The 18,195-nt window shown below is 34.0% G+C and overlaps 3 protein-coding genes across 4 annotated transcripts; 1 reads left to right on the plus strand and 2 right to left on the minus strand.

Annotated features, from left to right (window-relative positions):
• Nucleotides 1-52: 52 nt before the first annotated feature.
• On the minus strand, nt 53-3,380 carry LOC108562053 (coiled-coil domain-containing protein 93). 2 transcript variants are annotated; one of them, XM_017920239.1, is made up of 12 exons: nt 3,304-3,380; nt 3,123-3,225; nt 2,864-3,072; nt 2,699-2,810; nt 2,340-2,648; nt 2,236-2,277; nt 2,037-2,120; nt 1,764-1,981; nt 1,597-1,710; nt 1,334-1,542; nt 1,157-1,277; nt 53-1,102 (listed from the first exon to the last, which is right to left on the minus strand). In XM_017920239.1, exons 2-12 carry the CDS (start codon nt 3,192-3,194, stop codon nt 862-864), a joined length of 1,731 nt encoding a protein of 576 aa, XP_017775728.1. In that variant the 5' UTR covers nt 3,195-3,225; nt 3,304-3,380; the 3' UTR covers nt 53-861. The 2 variants fall into 2 exon arrangements, with proteins under 2 accessions (XP_017775728.1, XP_017775729.1); XM_017920240.1 differs by having other exon boundaries at nt 1,597-1,707; nt 3,123-3,336.
• A 291-nt stretch (nt 3,381-3,671) lies between these two features.
• On the minus strand, nt 3,672-4,334 carry LOC108562051 (nucleoside diphosphate kinase). The gene is made up of 2 exons (XM_017920237.1): nt 4,129-4,334; nt 3,672-4,064 (listed from the first exon to the last, which is right to left on the minus strand). Exons 1-2 carry the CDS (start codon nt 4,255-4,257, stop codon nt 3,729-3,731), a joined length of 465 nt encoding a protein of 154 aa, XP_017775726.1. The 5' UTR covers nt 4,258-4,334; the 3' UTR covers nt 3,672-3,728.
• A 1,182-nt stretch (nt 4,335-5,516) lies between these two features.
• LOC108562050 (UDP-N-acetylglucosamine--peptide N-acetylglucosaminyltransferase 110 kDa subunit) lies at nt 5,517-17,126 on the plus strand. Its single transcript, XM_017920236.1, has 8 exons — nt 5,517-5,738; nt 5,804-6,014; nt 7,167-7,350; nt 7,411-7,479; nt 9,144-9,340; nt 14,047-15,044; nt 15,278-16,484; nt 16,607-17,126. The coding sequence occupies exons 1-8, from the start codon at nt 5,645-5,647 to the stop codon at nt 16,764-16,766; spliced, it is 3,120 nt and encodes a 1,039-aa protein (XP_017775725.1). The 5' UTR covers nt 5,517-5,644; the 3' UTR covers nt 16,767-17,126.
• Nucleotides 17,127-18,195: the final 1,069 nt, after the last annotated feature.

Genomic DNA, 18,195 nt, shown 5'->3' on the forward strand with positions numbered 1-18,195 from the left:
AAACAAAACAAATCATTTTCATTTTTCCAGTCTACATAAATTAAATGGTAACATAACAGGACAAAACAGTACAGAATAAACTTCATCAAAACAGCAACTGCATTTATTTTTGTCATCTCTTTGACTGCTTGTTATAAAAAAAAATCAGGATGGCAGCCAATGGTGGCTGTCTGTATAGATTCCAAAGGTAGCTGAAAAAAAATACTGCTATGGTCCATTATACAAGTATAATTATAGCATTAAGATTCATAATACAAATATAAATTTATATTTGTATCATGATACAAGAAGATCTGTCTATTCTGCATATTTTTTTTTATATGTCATAGTCCTATAATTTAGTGATTGGACACAATAAATGATTGTTGTGTCACAATCATTTTTTGTTGTTTTTTGAGGTTCAAACCAACTTTTTCGTATCGGATTTTCGTGATACGAAATTATACACTATTCAATTTGATATTCAATTGCGTGATACATTGAATTTTATTACCGTATTTTTCACATATATTGTGGTTTGATTTGTACATATTAGACAGGCATGCGACTAGGAATAGTTACATGGCCAACGCTTTGGCCACCCCTGATATAAATGAAACCATTTTTACTAATTGTTCGGTTGAGAAAACTGGACAATTTTTATTTTCAATTATTCTGTCAGTGTTTCATTTTTTCTCCGGTTTTATATACACATTGTTACTTAATGTATGGCTTCGGGTTGTTTGTTGGTTATTAAGTAGATTTAGATGATTATGTAAAATTTAGAATTTTTTATGTTTCTTATTAAAAATATTGAAGGTTAATACAAGCAATAGGAATATTGATATAAATTTTTACACATAAAATTGCATATAAAAGTATTCAAGCATAATGAATTACGTTGCCTTCCTGCCTTTTGCATTCAATGCTTAAATTCCTGACAGCAGTAACATATTTCCTTTGAAGATCCAAGAGATTTTGGAGCTTATATTGAAGTTGATCACGTTTGTGCTTTTCCTCGGAAAGTCTTCTATCAAGTTTCATCTTAGATAATCTAACACTCTCCCCGATCTTCTCAAACTCCGTTAGAAATTCCTCCTTGCCATTATTTGTCTCCATAGCTCTACAAAACAATAGATTAATAACATAATTTTAGATAACAAAATCATATCATTACTTTGGATAACTATCAGATATTGAATTGAGCAATGACATTTCCTTAATCATATACTGCTTGCTGTCTTCAAGAGTATTATGCAAAGTAAAATATTGTTTAGTTTCCTTGTGCTTTGCTGCAACTGAAATTTCAATATAAGATTAATTCCTATTACTTAGAATTTCATGTTTATCTTACCCTGATTGAATAGTTCTATGAATCTACTTTGGTATTGTGCTAGCTCCGCTCTGCCAGGAACGTCATCCAATTGCCGTTGCAAACCAGCGACTATTCTGGTTTTCTTAGCAACTTGCAACCTGAACTGACGCAAATTTTCATTTTCTTCGTCAATTTCCTTCTGATTCTCTTCTTCATTAATTACAGGGGTTTTAGCTTTTTTCGTTTCTCTAATAACATAATATTGCTTTACAAACATTCCATATGAAATATTAGAAACTTACTCAATTAAACCTTGCAATTTTGCAAGTTCTTGTTTACAATGTTCCCTGAATCGCAACTCCTGACTCCGTAAATCGTCATTTAAAATCACTAAATCTTCAACCTCTTTAATACTACTGAAAGATAAAAAAAATATATTGTCTTCAATTGGAATCTAAAAGTTACTTACTTGGAATGTTTTTGTGCAGACTCTTCTAATTCGTGTAATGATTTCTCCGTTTCTTGTTTTTCTCGCTTGAACAATTTTAATTCGGCAGTACAATCTACTATTTCTTTATTCCACTTATCTTTTTGTTGTGCTAACTTGTCACAATACTCTAACAAAATTTTCCTTTTTTCTTCCAACAATAGCAGCTTTTCTTCTTCACTTGATCTTAAATTGTCTTCCTAAATAAAATTAATATAAAGTATTTTATTTATTTACAATTTCATATCAATTTACCTTTATTTCAGTTTGCAGTGTTAGATAATGTTTCAATAATCTTTCCTTATCATGAGAAACCAAGTCTTCATATAAAAAGAAATCCTAAAATAGTATTGTTTAAATTTATATTAATATTTAGATAACATTTAATCAACTGTTAACTTCAAACACTGACCAAATGTCAAATTTAATCAATGCAACCTTACAGCATACTTACATCATTCATTACTGCCATGTTATTTAAAATCTGATCATATTGCTGTAAATCATGAAAATTAACATAATTAGTAATTTAAATAAGATTAAGATATTTGCACATACATCACTAGTACTTTCTTCAACGCCATTATCTTTTTTATTCTGAGCTATATTTCTGCTACCTCTCAAACCATACTCTAACAGAGTAATTTTAATGTTAGAGTCTATATTATCAGATTGACTAGTTTTTCTCTTATAATATCTATGTGGACGGTACATTTCATTGACTGTACACAAATTCTCAAAAATCTCGTCAGTCTTCTTTGATTCAACAGTAGAATTATCAAAATCCCTATTGAATTGTTTAATAGCAAATCTTCGGAGAGAAGCAGACATTTTTTCACGAAATTCCATAGATCTTTTCACAAGCCACTAAAAATTAATATTTAATTTGCAAAGAAAACTATTATTGATTTGAATACTTGAATAACAGGAAATATATGAATAAAATCCAAGCCTTGGATTTGATGTGGCTCAATTAGATGTGGACATTTCAATTTTGGCAAAACTGCTACAATCTTCTCAGTAAGTGAGCTGAAATAATCAGGTTTAATTACTTTGAACCAATTATATTCAATGATATTTACATCTTTTGTCCAATTGTTGAGTTTTCTTGAAATAGTAAATCAACATCCAGATCTACATTGCAGGATTCTATACACCAGGTCATACCACCAACTACCTTATCAAAAGATGACAAACCCTTAATCCTGGCTCGGAAATAGCCTGCAGCAACCAGTAAATCTATAATCTCTTGCAACTTGAGCCCTTGTTCCTCATCCACACGTACTTCCACCTTAAATAAAATATGATTAATTGATTATTTTACAACCAAACTTATTTTACGTTTGTGTCATCCTTTTGTATTGTGGAAAGTTGCTTGAATTTCATAAACATTTGCTGATTTTCTGTTGCCATTGTAAATTATGTTTATCTACTTGACATATCCCTGGAAATTTTACACTTTGTAATGACCAAATAATGCACTAATATTGTTAAAGAATGTTTGTAATTTGTCACCATTTACCATTAACAACTGACTGCAATTGACAACACTGACATAAAGCTTACAGCTGATCCAACCCAATCCAACCTAACAAAACGTTTGTTAAATTTTATACTGTCATGTATAGTGTGTTGCAGTTCTATTTATTTTTATTGATCCATTTATAAAGTTATGTTCCGATTATTGTATTCAAGGAAACATTACATAACTTGATTATGCCTTATCCAAATTTAAATTATATTTTTCCAATCATTCTATTATAGAAATGCAGATGATTATAATCATTCAGCTGACTTGACATGTATTACCTATTTAGTGCAAATATGTTTATACATATTTTTTTAACTAAACCATTTTTTTTACTGTAATTAAGTTTCAATAAAACAAGATTTTTTTTTACTTATTTATTATAAATATATCACAAAGATATGTTAAATGGAACGAAATTAATCTTCATAGACCCAAGTCTTTTGAGCTGGGGTCCATCCAACCAATTCCTTTTCAGTGAACCAGAGGTCGATTTCCTTCTTGGCGGATTCAACTGCATCGGAGCCATGGATGATGTTACGTCCGACCTGGATGCAGAGATCACCACGGATGGTTCCGGGTGCGCTGTCAGCTGGGTTGGTAGCGCCCAAGAGGACACGGCCGGTCTTAACGACGTTTAAACCTTCCCAAACCATGGGGACAACTGGGCCGCTGTGCATGTAGTTGACGAGTCCATTGAAGAATGGCTTGCTGGACAAGTCAGAGTAGTGTTTCTTCAGGAGATCCTCAGAAGCCTGTAATGGAAAATATTTAGAATTAGAAACGACCTCCAACTGCGAGTTTTTTACGACTACGTACCCACATGAATTTCATTCCAACAAGCTTGAAGCCTTTCTGCTCGAATTTCTTGATGATCTTGCCAACGAGTCCCCTTTGGACACCGTCTGGCTTGACCATGATGAAGGTTCTTTCTTCGTTAGCAGACATGTTTGAAGGATTTGAGATTTAAAAGAGTTAAGAAATCGTAGATAATCGATGCCGGCCGCTGTCGAAATGGCAGAATAATTTTATTCCTCTCAGCAAGAAACCGCGGTCACACGTGGTGGGGATCATAAAAAAACGCGAAGACATTGTAGATCTCCACTTGCTCGACCCGCGGCGGTGCCAATTCTATCCTGTTAACATATAAACGAAAAAAATCTAAAAACACTGATAAAACTTGAATTTTAAGAAAATTGTACTGAGTCAAGCAGAAATAGTTTATTATCTTTCAGAAAAAAACGACTACAATGTCATAGATAGTAATTTACGCTTTGAAAATATGAATAGATTTTTATTCTTTACATTTGTTTATAATTTATTTTGTAGATTCATAAATAATGAAATATAATTAAAATATGGAAATATAACGATATATTAATTGTGAGCATTTAAATTAACAAGTACATTTATAATAAACATACAAAAATTATAATGTAATACATTTGGCGGAGACTTAGTTCATTATCCCTATAATCCAAATTTAGGCCAAAATAGATTAATAAATAATAAATTATTCAATTTTTTTTTGGAAATTAAATGTATAGATTTGTCGATAACTTCATTATAACTTTAACGACACTTTCAGGTATATCTTTACCTGAGATATGTCTTTATTATATATATAAAGACTATGAGAAAGGCTGTGAATGTTTCTGTTACGGATAAAGTAGAGAAGTGACAACCGTGCAATTAGGTACCTCGAAACAGCGTTTTGAAAGCGGATGTCGCCATCTCGGTCCAACCTATGCCAAATCCATATTGTTTTTCCATTGGTGTGCTGTAATTATGGCGCAGTGATCGCCGCATATGACGTCACGGTAACATTACATCCCGTCTAGTTGTGCGGGGTACGGGGATATTCAAGAGATACAGAGGAACTTCATTATTTCAATAAAGTATTACGAAAATAGAGAAGCGGGGCGTCGGTGAGGGACGTTGAAAAAAACCACGAGGAAATACGGTGCAGGTAAGCCTGAGAAATCCATCCACAATCGAATTGCTCAAAATTTTCCATCCCCCATGAATATCCACATTTTTTCAATGCATGGAATATTCCATTCTGGGAAGAACATCTGCTGTCGGTCGACCAATGGCATGGCAACTTTTTTCCTTGACGGGTTTAGCTCTTTGAAGTTTGTCAACCCTGCCTAGAACGAGCTACAGCGTTGATTTGACTGTTGCAGTATAATCAATATCATTCTTAGATCGTAGTTGAGTTGACTCAAGGTGGTCGCAGCCAGTCGTATCCAAACGCCTGGAAGCACTAAACAAAACACGTCGGTGCGCTGAATTCATTTGTTTTGAACGAGATTTTATTGTTTTATATGCGGTCATGCAGCCACACAATCCAAACCAGAATCTAAATACGCTTGTGGCGAATCCCATCATCGTAAAGATGAACGACATACCACAGCTTTCTTCAGTCGGTAAGTCTTATAGGAATTTTTATATTTAGAATAATGACTCCATTTAATTATTTTTTCCTTTGCAGGCCTCTTGGAGCTGGCGCATAGAGAATATCAAGCAGGAGATTATGAAAATGGCGAAAGGCATTGCATGCAACTTTGGAGACAAGATACTACAAATACTGGAGTTTTGCTACTGTTGTCAAGCATTCACTTCCAGTGCCGTAGATTAGAAAAATCTGCCCATTTCAGTACATTGGCAATTAAACAAAACCCACTACTGGCTGAAGCTTACAGGTTTGTTCAATTTTCATTATTTCATAAGAATCCATAAACAGAGAACATAAAAAACATTTATCTATTTTCAAATCTAAATATGAATGATTATTTTTATAAATAACATGTGTAAATATAATGTGATTCAAGACGCAAAACGTGATGGAAAAATATCACTGCGATGAAAATTTCTGGTTTTACCCTATTTAATTATATGTAATTACAATTTCATTTGCCAATTAGTTTCATAGAACATTTTTGTTTTTAACGAAATTGGAATTGATTAAATCAACGTTTAATAATTTTTATCTCCATGGAAACATAATGAATTTGACCTTCTCAATTACATATATTTATATAAAGTTAATTAAATACAGGATAAGGTATTTAAACAAATATGTTCAACAACATATCAGTCTCTTCTAAAGTTGATAACAAATGGGTTATTTCTTAAAATAATATATTATATCGTTTATATTATAGAGAGCATATGTTAACGATTAATACAAATAATATAAAATTAACATTTACTGTCTAAAAGCTTCATAGAATAGTTACAAGGATCGATCGTCGTCTAATTCGTGTCTACATCTGCGCATGACTTAACGCGAAGGCTTGCATTTAAATCCATTATAAATACATTGTCAGTATGTGTTGTTGTGACTTCATTTTGTTTAGTATTAATATGTAAATAGTGACATTGTTATGGAAAATTTGTAGTATATAGTATAAATAGCATTCTTCTTTAACTTTCCATTCGTATCATTTAACTGCGCAGCGCACATTTGCAAGTTTAATAAAATATTTATTTTATTTAAACTTATACATTAACTGTTTGAGGGGCGGTGGTACGTGCATTGTACTACCTTTTGAACAAGCTGTGGTACATTTAAATGTATCTTTTTAATGCATCTTAATTTTCTAAATAATGTGCATTTTCTAAATAATGTGTTTTTTTTAATCTGACCTTATTGGGTCTATAAATTTAGGAATTTCTGGAAGTTCAAAGAGTTAAACAATATTCAATATTGTTTTCATTTCTAAAGAAAATTTTATATCATCATTTTTCAAAAGAATACTTTATATATATTGTAATGCTCTAATTTGTTTTTATTTAACTCGAATTATATTTGCCTTACAGTAATTTATTTATTACTTATGATTATTTTGCAGTAATCTTGGAAATGTATATAAGGAGCAAGGACAACTTCAAGAAGCTTTGGCAAACTACAGACACGCTGTTCGTTTAAAGCCCGACTTCATTGACGGCTATATTAATTTGGCCGCTGCTTTAGTTGCTGCTGGTGATATGGAACAAGCAGTGCAGGCATACATAACTGCTTTGCAGTATAACCCAGTAAGTTTATAAATTCATATATAGCATAGAATCTATTAATTTAAATTTACCGTTTTCCAGGATTTGTATTGTGTGAGGAGTGATTTGGGTAATCTACTTAAAGCATTAGGTCGTTTAGATGAAGCTAAGGTAGGTGTGGTTTAGATTAAATCATATTACCAGTCTATCCTAATCCTCTCATATTTCATCAATATTTCCATTACACCTCTCAGATTAAATATTATGCTAGAGTTCAGAATTGATAAATAAGAGAAATATGTAATGGAAATATATGTTGCACATAATGCAAGATGTTTTTGCGTAACTTCAGCGATTGTATGAATTGCATTGAACTTTAATTTACATTTTGGCTGATGGTTTCATACATGGCGCATTGGCGTAAAGCACAGTGAAGCAGAGAATTGCGATTTTTGAATGGTTGCGAGTGTTTGTGTGTTTGTGGCTGCTGCATTTGGCGTAAAACATTGTTCCTAAGGTTGTGTATTATCAGGCAATTTGGCGATGTCTGTATTATTTATGCATGGGTTGAATAGTTATCCGAGTTTTACATTTGTTCTCTATCTTGCTCGCATAACTAGTCAATCCAAAAGCGCTAGCGTAAACCTGATACACTTTTTCATATGAAATTATCAGGCATTCTTGATAATACCTTGCATTATGTCCAGTGGAAATTGCAGTTAATTTATTTGTTCGTAGCACTTTGTTGTAATATTTTCCACAAATAAAGTCGAAATCGAATTAATTTTGGCTTTATTTGTAAACAATTTGATGTAGGACACTATGTTGATAGAAAGATTATTGCAGTCCACTACTGAATGCAATTACATTTATATTGCTTAATATTACTTACAAATTGATTATTTGAAGAAAATATTTGTGAATTCATATTTAAAATCTCGTGTACTTTAATTGATCACTGCAATTTTCATTGCCTAAATCATCAAGTAAGTTTCCATACTTGCTATTTTTATTCATTATCATTCATATACTACCTCCAGATTTTTATTACTGTGTTTCAAAAAGGATTATCACCGTATCGAAATGAGCTCTTGGAATGTAATAGTCGTTTATATAAAATGTCCCAAAGTGAAAACTTATATCTGATACTGAGACGATTGATAGTAAATTTTCAATTTAATTTTTCAGATTTCAATGCATTTTTAAGTGGTGATGAATCTATTTGATGTATAGATTTAAAGATTGTATTGTATTTTGATGAAAATATTAATCTAATGGTATTACTATTGCTGTACAATAACACAGGTAAACCTGCATCAGTGGCGCACTGCATTACTTCTGTCTACGGGCTGGTAAACAATACGCTTTATCACAGGTAAAGTACGCAAGCAAAGATGGTATTTATTAGCCGGGAACGTCTCTTTGTTTTTAGGTATTGGAGTGCGGGGCCCTCTCTTTATGCGCTAGCGTAGTTGACAAAAATATACAAAATATCGAACTATTATTCCAAATTGTTCCTTTGATTGGTTTGCGTAGATATTATTTATTTTCTTGGCGATGCGAGCGTATTTGTTTCATTTGGAAAGAAATATAATTCATTCTTACCGTGTACAAGAAACGGAGTACCAATGCATTATATGATTTCCTTGGTTTTGCGAGCTGCGTAATAACAAAACTTATATAATAAATATAAATGGCGTAAAGTTTTTCTGCAATAGTAGCGAGCTGTGCGAATAATCGTTGGAGAAGGCCCCAAGGTGGATGTGCTTGCGAATCATAACCTGTTTTTCGGACACACTTAAGCTAACGCATCTTCTGTCTTGTAATTCCTTTAGGCATGCTATTTGAAAGCAATTGAGACCAGGAATGATTTCGCCGTCGCTTGGAGCAACCTGGGTTGTGTTTTCAATGCGCAAGGTGAAATCTGGTTAGCCATTCACCATTTCGAGAAGGCTGTCGGATTGGATCCAAACTTCTTGGATGCATACATCAATCTCGGCAACGTTCTGAAAGAAGCCAGAATATTCGATAGGTAAGTTTTTTTTCTTTTATAACATACTCGTATGTCTCCAACAAATCGATACATATTCATAAATCATATTTGTGATGTCAAGCTGGTGCATTGCAAATTGCGTTTAAAGGGGACGTGCACATTCTTTATCGATTGCTGCGAATTCTCATGTAACGTTATGTAATGGCCATGATTTATTATAATTGGTGGCTTGAAAGAACGTTTTTAGGGTCTATACTTACTGCAAAAATGATACGTGTATTTATTAAGACTTTGCTAACATGCTTCTGTTTAGGTTCGTGTATACTTGGTGTAATCCAATTATACTGATGTACGTTACATAAGTCCAATAAGCAGACTTGTAATAAGATTTCTTGTGTTTCGCTTGTAGTATATAAACTCAATTTAAACTTATTTTATGAACTATATGAGCACTTTACCAAAAGATAATTTATATAATATTAGTCTCGCAAAACTATCATTATATTTATTTTAAACGTATAAAATTTCATACATTTTCTCATAATAGAAAAATTATGAACTTAAATTAAACATCGTGTTTTGCCAAAAATATATGATTGGTGCATTTTGCCAATTCTGGATAAATATAATTTGTAGCAAATTATAATATATGTTCGGTCGATAGGCACTTAATATATTACTGTAGGTCTTTTTATAGACTATAAACGTATATAAATATTTTGTTCGATTTAAAAATAATACTTAATTATATATTCATGTAAATATACAGTACAATGTATGGAAAACAAAAAATATATAAACATTCATGTAATCCAGCGTTTCTCAAACTTTTTGGTCCGCTACTCCCTTTTGCACTTAAAGCAATTTCTGCAACCCCCACTTTCAGAATCTCTGATGTATTGAGATAAATGTATTGATTTTGCACAGGAGCTCATTTGGAATAATTTTCACATTTGAATGGATAATATAAGTATCATTGATATTTGTATAAATAGGAGTACATTCAAATTAGTGAAATGTTATTGATTATCATTTTTGTATTGTATACTTTATACTTTGAGTATACTTTGTTACAATGAATTTCTAAATAGTAAATTCAATAATTACAGATAATAATTTATTTTTATAATTTATTATTATTACATTTATTATTTTCATTGCGGATGGTAATCGTTTGTGTAAATCTGTTTCATCAGTCTTGCGCTTCTAAGCTGTCAATTTTAAAATTTGGCATCGGATCAGAAAACATTATTTATATATTTATAGTCGAATACTTTGGCATTTCCCGTTAAATTTATTTTATTATCGTTGGAAATATTCCCTCGCATGATTTACTTTCGCGTTATTTTATTTTCGGCTTGGCAAATTCCGATGAGTGCGAAAAGTGTACGGAAGGGAAATAGCGAATTATATAAATCGTGCCTGCCGTTGAAATAAACGTTTGCTTCGGATGGAATGTTCATTGCAATAATACATTATGTATAAATATTCGCTCCTAGAGAATAATTCTTTCGATTATAGTGAAGGGTGTGCTACGATATAACATTATCCTAAGAATTTATCTTGACAATGTGAGCACATTATGCAAATATTTTTTATTACAAGCATGTCTTAGAATAATTATTACTTTACTAACATTTTGTTGTTTTTTTAAATTCATTAGCCTTATGTATATGAGATCATGGTGACTATTTCATTTCAAGGCTTGTGTGTCAGCACTGGCACACGCAATATGTAGTTAGTTATTGAATTGCTGCCGAGAACTGCGTTTGGTTTATTTATATTTTTCAGTAGAATTCCGAATATTCTTAGGGTAATTTACGGGTAGGTACATAGATTTACATTTTTTTAAAGACATAAACGCATGAGCAATTACGAGAGTCAACATGAGAAAGTTTCATTTTGCAAATGGTTTCCAGCTAAAATGGCAGACAAATCAATGAGATTACTTTTTCAATTTCAGTTTATGTAAATATCGTACAGTTTTACCGCTCTATTAATATATAAGTATTTTTAATTATAGAACGATTAATGTCTGTTTGAAAGCTTAAAAGATAAATCGAAAAACATTTCTACATGTCAAGGAATTATCAATCGGTTAGATGTATTGCTTTGTAGTTAATATTCACAATAAACTATGCTAAATAAAAACAAATAACTTAACATTATATTTGATGGTTGGGAATATATGTACAATTTCTGTGTTATATTACAGAAATTATTTTATTATTACATTATTGGTAATTGAGATATTTACTTAGTCAAATTTAATAGTACGAAATTTGATTTATAATAATATTGCAACAATAAACATTCAAAATAAAACCTCAATATAATAATAAAATAAAAAGATAACTTCTGCAAATGTAATATAATAAATAATTTGTACGTGCAAACTTTATGTGCAGAAATTACAGATAAAATTAGAGAATAACTTATATAAGTCTTTCAATATAGATTGATTATTATATTCTCCAGCCGCATTATTGAATTTGGCAAGAGTTCCACTTCTCATCTTTGTTGGACCCAGAAATATTAAACTCTTCTATAAGAAAAGTGATATAATATTACTTTATTTATAATGGAATTACTAATTAGATGTTTAATTTAGCACGTTAATAGTCAATGTAATGATCAAATTGAAGATAATTCCTTTTATTTTTTATATACAATATAGAAGCTCTATTGTGCGTTTCTTATATAGCGTGTTTTCCCTTGTTAGAAATCGATACGATTAAAATCGGATGAGTTATATACTCTATATAATGGAACAGAAAGTTTTCCTTTGTGAAAAATTTGCAGCATATTAAATTTAGCAGCTTAAAGCGTAATTAATTGAACTTTGCTTTTATTTCCTCGCTAAAATAATTCACTGAAATGTCTGTATGTTAAATGCGAATAGAGCTTATAAATGATTTGGACACAATTGAAATAATCCCACGTTGACCCAGATAACGGGGATTCGAAAAGTATTTGATTGAACCCTGCTTGTTTTGGCTCCTATAATTTTATTTCATCTTGTAACCTTAACACGTATTCGTTTTGGATGCACGAAGTCGTCTTATGTACGTTGAGCAGCATTAAATTTTCGTAACACATCATCTTCTCCGCTGCGATAAAATGGGTTTCGAGACGCAGGATAAATTTTTGTTTTGGGGCTTTTAAAATAATTAATAATAATTTTCCGAGTCATTTGCGTGCACAATTGTGACACAATTACAACACCTTTAGGGTTCAGCGCCGCTCAATAGGGTTAAAGTGTGTCATGTACCTCCCCCGTGTCTGGGGTGGCAATGTAGGATATATATTGTTGATGCAGGATTCCTGCAAAACCATCCTGCGCAGCCTCACGTTTCTATAGCAACCCACCACCCTCGCCCGGACACTACCACGACCACTCATTCAAGTATTAGTTTTCACTCTGTCGTCCTTCTAGTTACACAATCTCCTCCTACACTTCTCTTCCGTAGTGCTAGAGTTCTAGTATAGTGTCTTTTCTTTCACCACCACTCTGCAACCTTTCTTCAATACACTTTACAAATAGATACACTCAAGTCGTAAGTTAGTCAATCTTTGAAACGAATCCGTCTAATTGCCAAATTGAAACAATCGCCACTAATATAGTCATTAAGTATACGAAGCGACAATAAATAGCCGGGAACATACACCATATGATTAGATCAATTATTAACCATACATGATAACATTTTGCTTTCATATTAATTGACTCTGTGCGTCATTCCCGAGAATATTTCTTAAGGACGCGCGCGCGTTTTCAAACAGTAGTAATCAAAATAAACCTCGGGAGCGACGGATTCGTTTATTCGGGAGATTGTTTTTGCTGTTGATAGTCCAGTTTCCGCAATGACGAGGTAGACACACTGAAAGAACAGTCAGTTTGCGTACGACGGCGATGTTGTTTCTGAAATGGAATCGTCAGTTATATTGGTCTACACTATCATCCCCATACAGTATCCACCTAAATCGACCTACAAACAACCCACGAAACCACCTGAGGGATGCGTTGCTTGGATTCAAAGCCAATTCAAAAGGTTTAACCTATCTTGTGTGCTTTTTATATTGTTGCTTCTGTGGTTTTAAGTTATTTTATTTACTAATTTCTTATAAAACCTGTTGCGTTATTTATAAATATGTCTTACGTGGGCGTTGCTCATTTTCAGGGTTGGGTTGGGTTTACCAGTATTAGATAATTTTATTGCCGTGTGCCAATTTTACCTTTTTGAAAGGAATCCAAGCTGCTTGAGGAGAAAGAATGCTCTGTAACCGCGGGAGCGGCTTTAAAACCAACCTTCGAAGTGTATTTTAATACATTTGAAATAAAATATTCAAAAATAAATTCCGCTTGTCGCTATTGACCTATATTATTGTGAGATATGTTTTTATTTTTCCCTTTTCATTCAGTGAGATCGATAGCTTTTCGTTTGTAAATATATCCACAATAATTACTAATTTATTTCAGCCATTCGTATTAATTGGTGTCAATTTAGCTCACGGACACAATTCTCAGTATGGAAGATATTAACGCTCGCTAACCAGCAATTGTATTTTTATATTGACGTATTATTGATTATATAATTACAAACATTGCATATGATAATTTTCAGTTAAGTTGCTAATAACATTGTTGTCCTGAGTTTGGACATTTTTAATAATGAAGTTGAGAATAATGTCTTTTTTTTTCTTCAATTTTCCAGATGTATTTCATAATAAATTTATTGTTTCAGAGCGGTAGCGGCGTACTTGCGCGCGCTCAATCTATCACCAAATAATGCAGTTGTTCATGGAAATCTGGCCTGTGTTTATTATGAGCAAGGACTCATTGATTTGGCCATCGATACCTACAGGAGGGCAATCGATTTGCAGCCGAACTTTCCAGATGCATATTGCAATCTGGCAAATGCCCTTAAAGAAAAAGGGCAGGTAGCTGAGGCCGAAGAATGTTACAACACAGCTCTGAGATTATGTCCATCGCATGCAGACTCCCTCAACAATTTGGCAAACATCAAGAGGGAGCAAGGGTACATCGAGGAGGCGACTCGTTTGTATCTCAAAGCTTTGGAGGTTTTCCCAGAGTTTGCTGCTGCCCACAGCAATTTGGCCTCTGTTTTGCAGCAGCAGGGTAAACTGAACGAAGCCCTAATGCACTATAAAGAGGCCATTCGCATCCAGCCGACGTTCGCAGATGCTTATTCAAACATGGGAAACACTTTAAAGGAAATGCAGGATGTGTCTGGAGCTTTGCAGTGTTATTCACGTGCAATTCAAATAAATCCTGCGTTTGCTGATGCGCACAGTAACTTGGCCAGTATTCACAAAGATTCGGGAAATATTCCGGAGGCCATTCAGTCATATCGCACCGCTTTGAAGCTGAAGCCAGACTTCCCAGACGCTTATTGCAATTTGGCACACTGCTTGCAGATTGTCTGCGATTGGACCGATTATGAAAATCGTATGAAGAAACTTGTTAACATTGTAGCTGATCAGCTTGACAAGAATCGTTTACCATCGGTTCATCCTCACCATTCCATGTTGTATCCGTTATCACATGAATATAGGAAAGCAATTGCCGCGCGTCACGCCAACTTATGTCTGGAAAAGATCCACGTTCTTCATAAACCGCAGTATAAATTTATAATTGAATTGAAGTCTCGCCTCAGGATTGGATACGTAAGCAGCGACTTCGGCAATCATCCTACATCGCATTTAATGCAATCCGTTCCAGGTTGGTATTCCATTATTGATTATATCACGAAATTTGTTATGTTTGTTTAACGAAATCATTATCGACGAACTACAATCGTATCGAGTTTTGTTCCTTGAAATAACGGCACTTCCATGTGTTGCGTAATTGCTTTAAATTGCAAGAATGTTTGCGAAAAAATATATAAATTTGATGAGTCAAAACGTGATATTTTTAGATTTCTATAATTCATAGTTTCGTTTCTTTATTTACAGGACTTCATGATAGAGCAAATGTTGAAGTATTTTGCTACGCGTTGAGTCCAGATGATGGCACTACATTCCGCACCAAAATTGCAAGAGAGGCAGAGCATTTTATTGACTTATCTCAGATTCCCTGCAATGGCAAAGCAGCCGATAGAATTCACGCAGATGGTATTCATATCCTAGTGAATATGAATGGTTATACAAAGGGCGCTAGAAATGAGATATTTGCATTGCGTCCAGCACCCGTCCAAGTTATGTGGCTCGGATACCCTGGAACCAGTGGAGCCAGTTTTATGGATTATCTAATTACGGATGCGGTTACATCCCCATTAGAGTTGCAGTCGCAGTACAGTGAAAAACTAGCATATATGCCGTACACTTACTTTGTTGGTGACCACAAGCAAATGTTCCCTCACCTCAAGGAGAGATTGATTGTTTCCGATAAGGGCGCGAATGGTATTGCTGATAATGTAGCAATTATTAATGCTACCGATTTATCGCCTTTGGTGGAAAACACTCAGGTGAAGGAAATCAAGGAAGTAGTGCATGCACATAAGCCAGTTGAAATAAGTCTTAAAGTCGCCGAGTTGCCAACAACTACGCCAATAGAGACCATGATCGCTTCAGGTCAAATCGAGACTAGCTTAAATGGTGTTCTTGTACAGAACGGATTAGCAACGACGCAAACAAACAACAAGGCTGCAACTGGAGAAGAAGTACCGCAGAACATTGTCGTCACCACTAGACAACAATACGGTCTACCAGACGATGCCATTGTTTATTGTAATTTCAATCAATTGTACAAAATAGATCCCATGACTTTACACATGTGGGTACATATTCTTAAGAACGTTCCGAACGCGGTTTTGTGGTTGCTTCGCTTCCCAGCTGTAGGAGAACCCAATCTGCAGGCAACTGCTCAGCAATTGGGATTGCCGGCTGGAAAGATTCTGTTCAGCAACGTTGCTGCCAAGGAGGAACACGTAAGACGTGGTCAATTAGCAGATGTGTGCCTAGACACGCCTTTGTGTAATGGACACACCACAAGTATGGATGTTTTATGGACAGGAACTCCCGTCGTTACCTTACCCGGAGAGACATTGGCTTCAAGAGTAGCCGCCTCGCAGCTTGCTACAATAGGATGTCCCGAACTAATTGCTAGATCTAGACAGGAATATCAAGACATCGCTATTAAATTAGGAACAGATAAAGAACAGTATGTAGTATTCTATTTTTTCATACATTTAACTTTTTTAAGCAAATTAAATTCATTTGCAAATGATACTTTTATGTGCTTCTATCGATAAGATCTTTCAATTTTTATTTTTCTTGTTACAGCTTGAAAGCAATGCGGCACAAGGTCTGGTCGGCCCGAACAACGTCGCCATTGTTCGACTGCAAGCAGTACGCCGGTGGATTAGAAAAGCTTTACTCCAAAATGTGGGATCGCTTCTCCGTCGGTTTGAAGGCCGACCACGTCGACGCCAATCAGAAGTGATGCAGTCAATCTTCAACTTTGAATCATATCGATTGACGGTATTTCGCATAAGAAATTAATATTGAAGAGTCGCGGATGAACATACACTGATAATTTAAAAAGACGAAACAGAGCAAGAATGAAGAGGGAGATAAGTCAAATAAATTATATAAATATATATTAGTTGATAGAGATTATTATTTTTTAATAGTTTTTGAGACGAAATGAAAATTTTGTTTCTTCAGACGAGAACGTTATATATTATATATTGAACCTGGACATTGAATGTATAGATTAGATTTAAGGATGTCTTTGTTCAACTGTGACTCGATTGCTGTGTTGTATTTATATATCTTGATCTATTATAATCTTAAACGTTGACGCTTGTGTTTATTTATTTACTTATTCTCTCCCCCTTTGAATCCTAATGCCTATGGCATGGTGCTACTGCGGAGGAACGCGGGAGCCGGCGTGCAAATTGATAAATGGAAGCACTATGAATGAACAAACTGGGGGGTAATTTGGTAGTTAAGTCGCGCGTGTAAAGCCAACCAGACACAGGATAAAAAGCGCCGAACGTTGAGATTTTTCAATTCACCGGAATTCAGATATGCCTTCAAGATTGGTAACGCAATAGTAGGTTTTCATATCGGATGAACGAGAATAAGGTTCAGTCTGTTTGAACGAAAAGGAAAAAAAAAAGAGTACAAAAATTATATGTGGAAGGTGTTCCTCGGCTGCAGCGAATGCGCGTTTTATGCAGTGTGAGTCGGTCTGCGTGGAGTTTGAGCGAACTCCGTTCGCAGAGTTAGCGGTAGTTAAGCTACGCGACGACTAGTTTTGACTGAAAGTCAACCGCGCGCCTCGATCATCATACCCAAAACTACAGTATGAATTCATAATATTCGGCCCCACCGGCAACAATACTACAGTACTTTCGACGTTGGATGTGCGCGCGTGTTTCGTGTCTTCTCAGTACGGTGTCATCCAGAAGACTCGCCAAATTCCGTGCCCGAACTTAGAAAGTAAATTATCTTCCCACCTGCGTCTGCTGTGAATCCACAGGTAGGTTAAAACTCGTTTCGTTTTTCTTTTCAATACCTCTTTCTTTTCAATCCGCGTGTTTCTTTATTTTACTCGTTCTTTTCTGATCTCTACCATTCGTGTCAATTTTATTTTGCTCCTACGTGTAAAACGTTATAGATTCAACGAAAATTGTTTTTTCTGCTCGATTTATTTACAATATTAATTTAATCTGTTTGCAAATCAACTTAGTTTCAATACATTACATAACGTGCAAAATATGTTTCATCATTGTTTTTTTGAGCTTTGCCTTGATTATATTCAAACAAATGCAATTAGCATTGTTTGTAGGACGTTTCATAGGAAGTACATCTCTAATGGATCGTATATAGAATAATCATTAATTTCGATCCAACCAAGGTTATAG

This window comes from Nicrophorus vespilloides, unplaced genomic scaffold (genome assembly GCF_001412225.1).
Source record: "Nicrophorus vespilloides isolate i.1.1-1 unplaced genomic scaffold, Nicve_v1.0, whole genome shotgun sequence".
NCBI lineage: Eukaryota > Metazoa > Arthropoda > Insecta > Coleoptera > Silphidae > Nicrophorus > Nicrophorus vespilloides.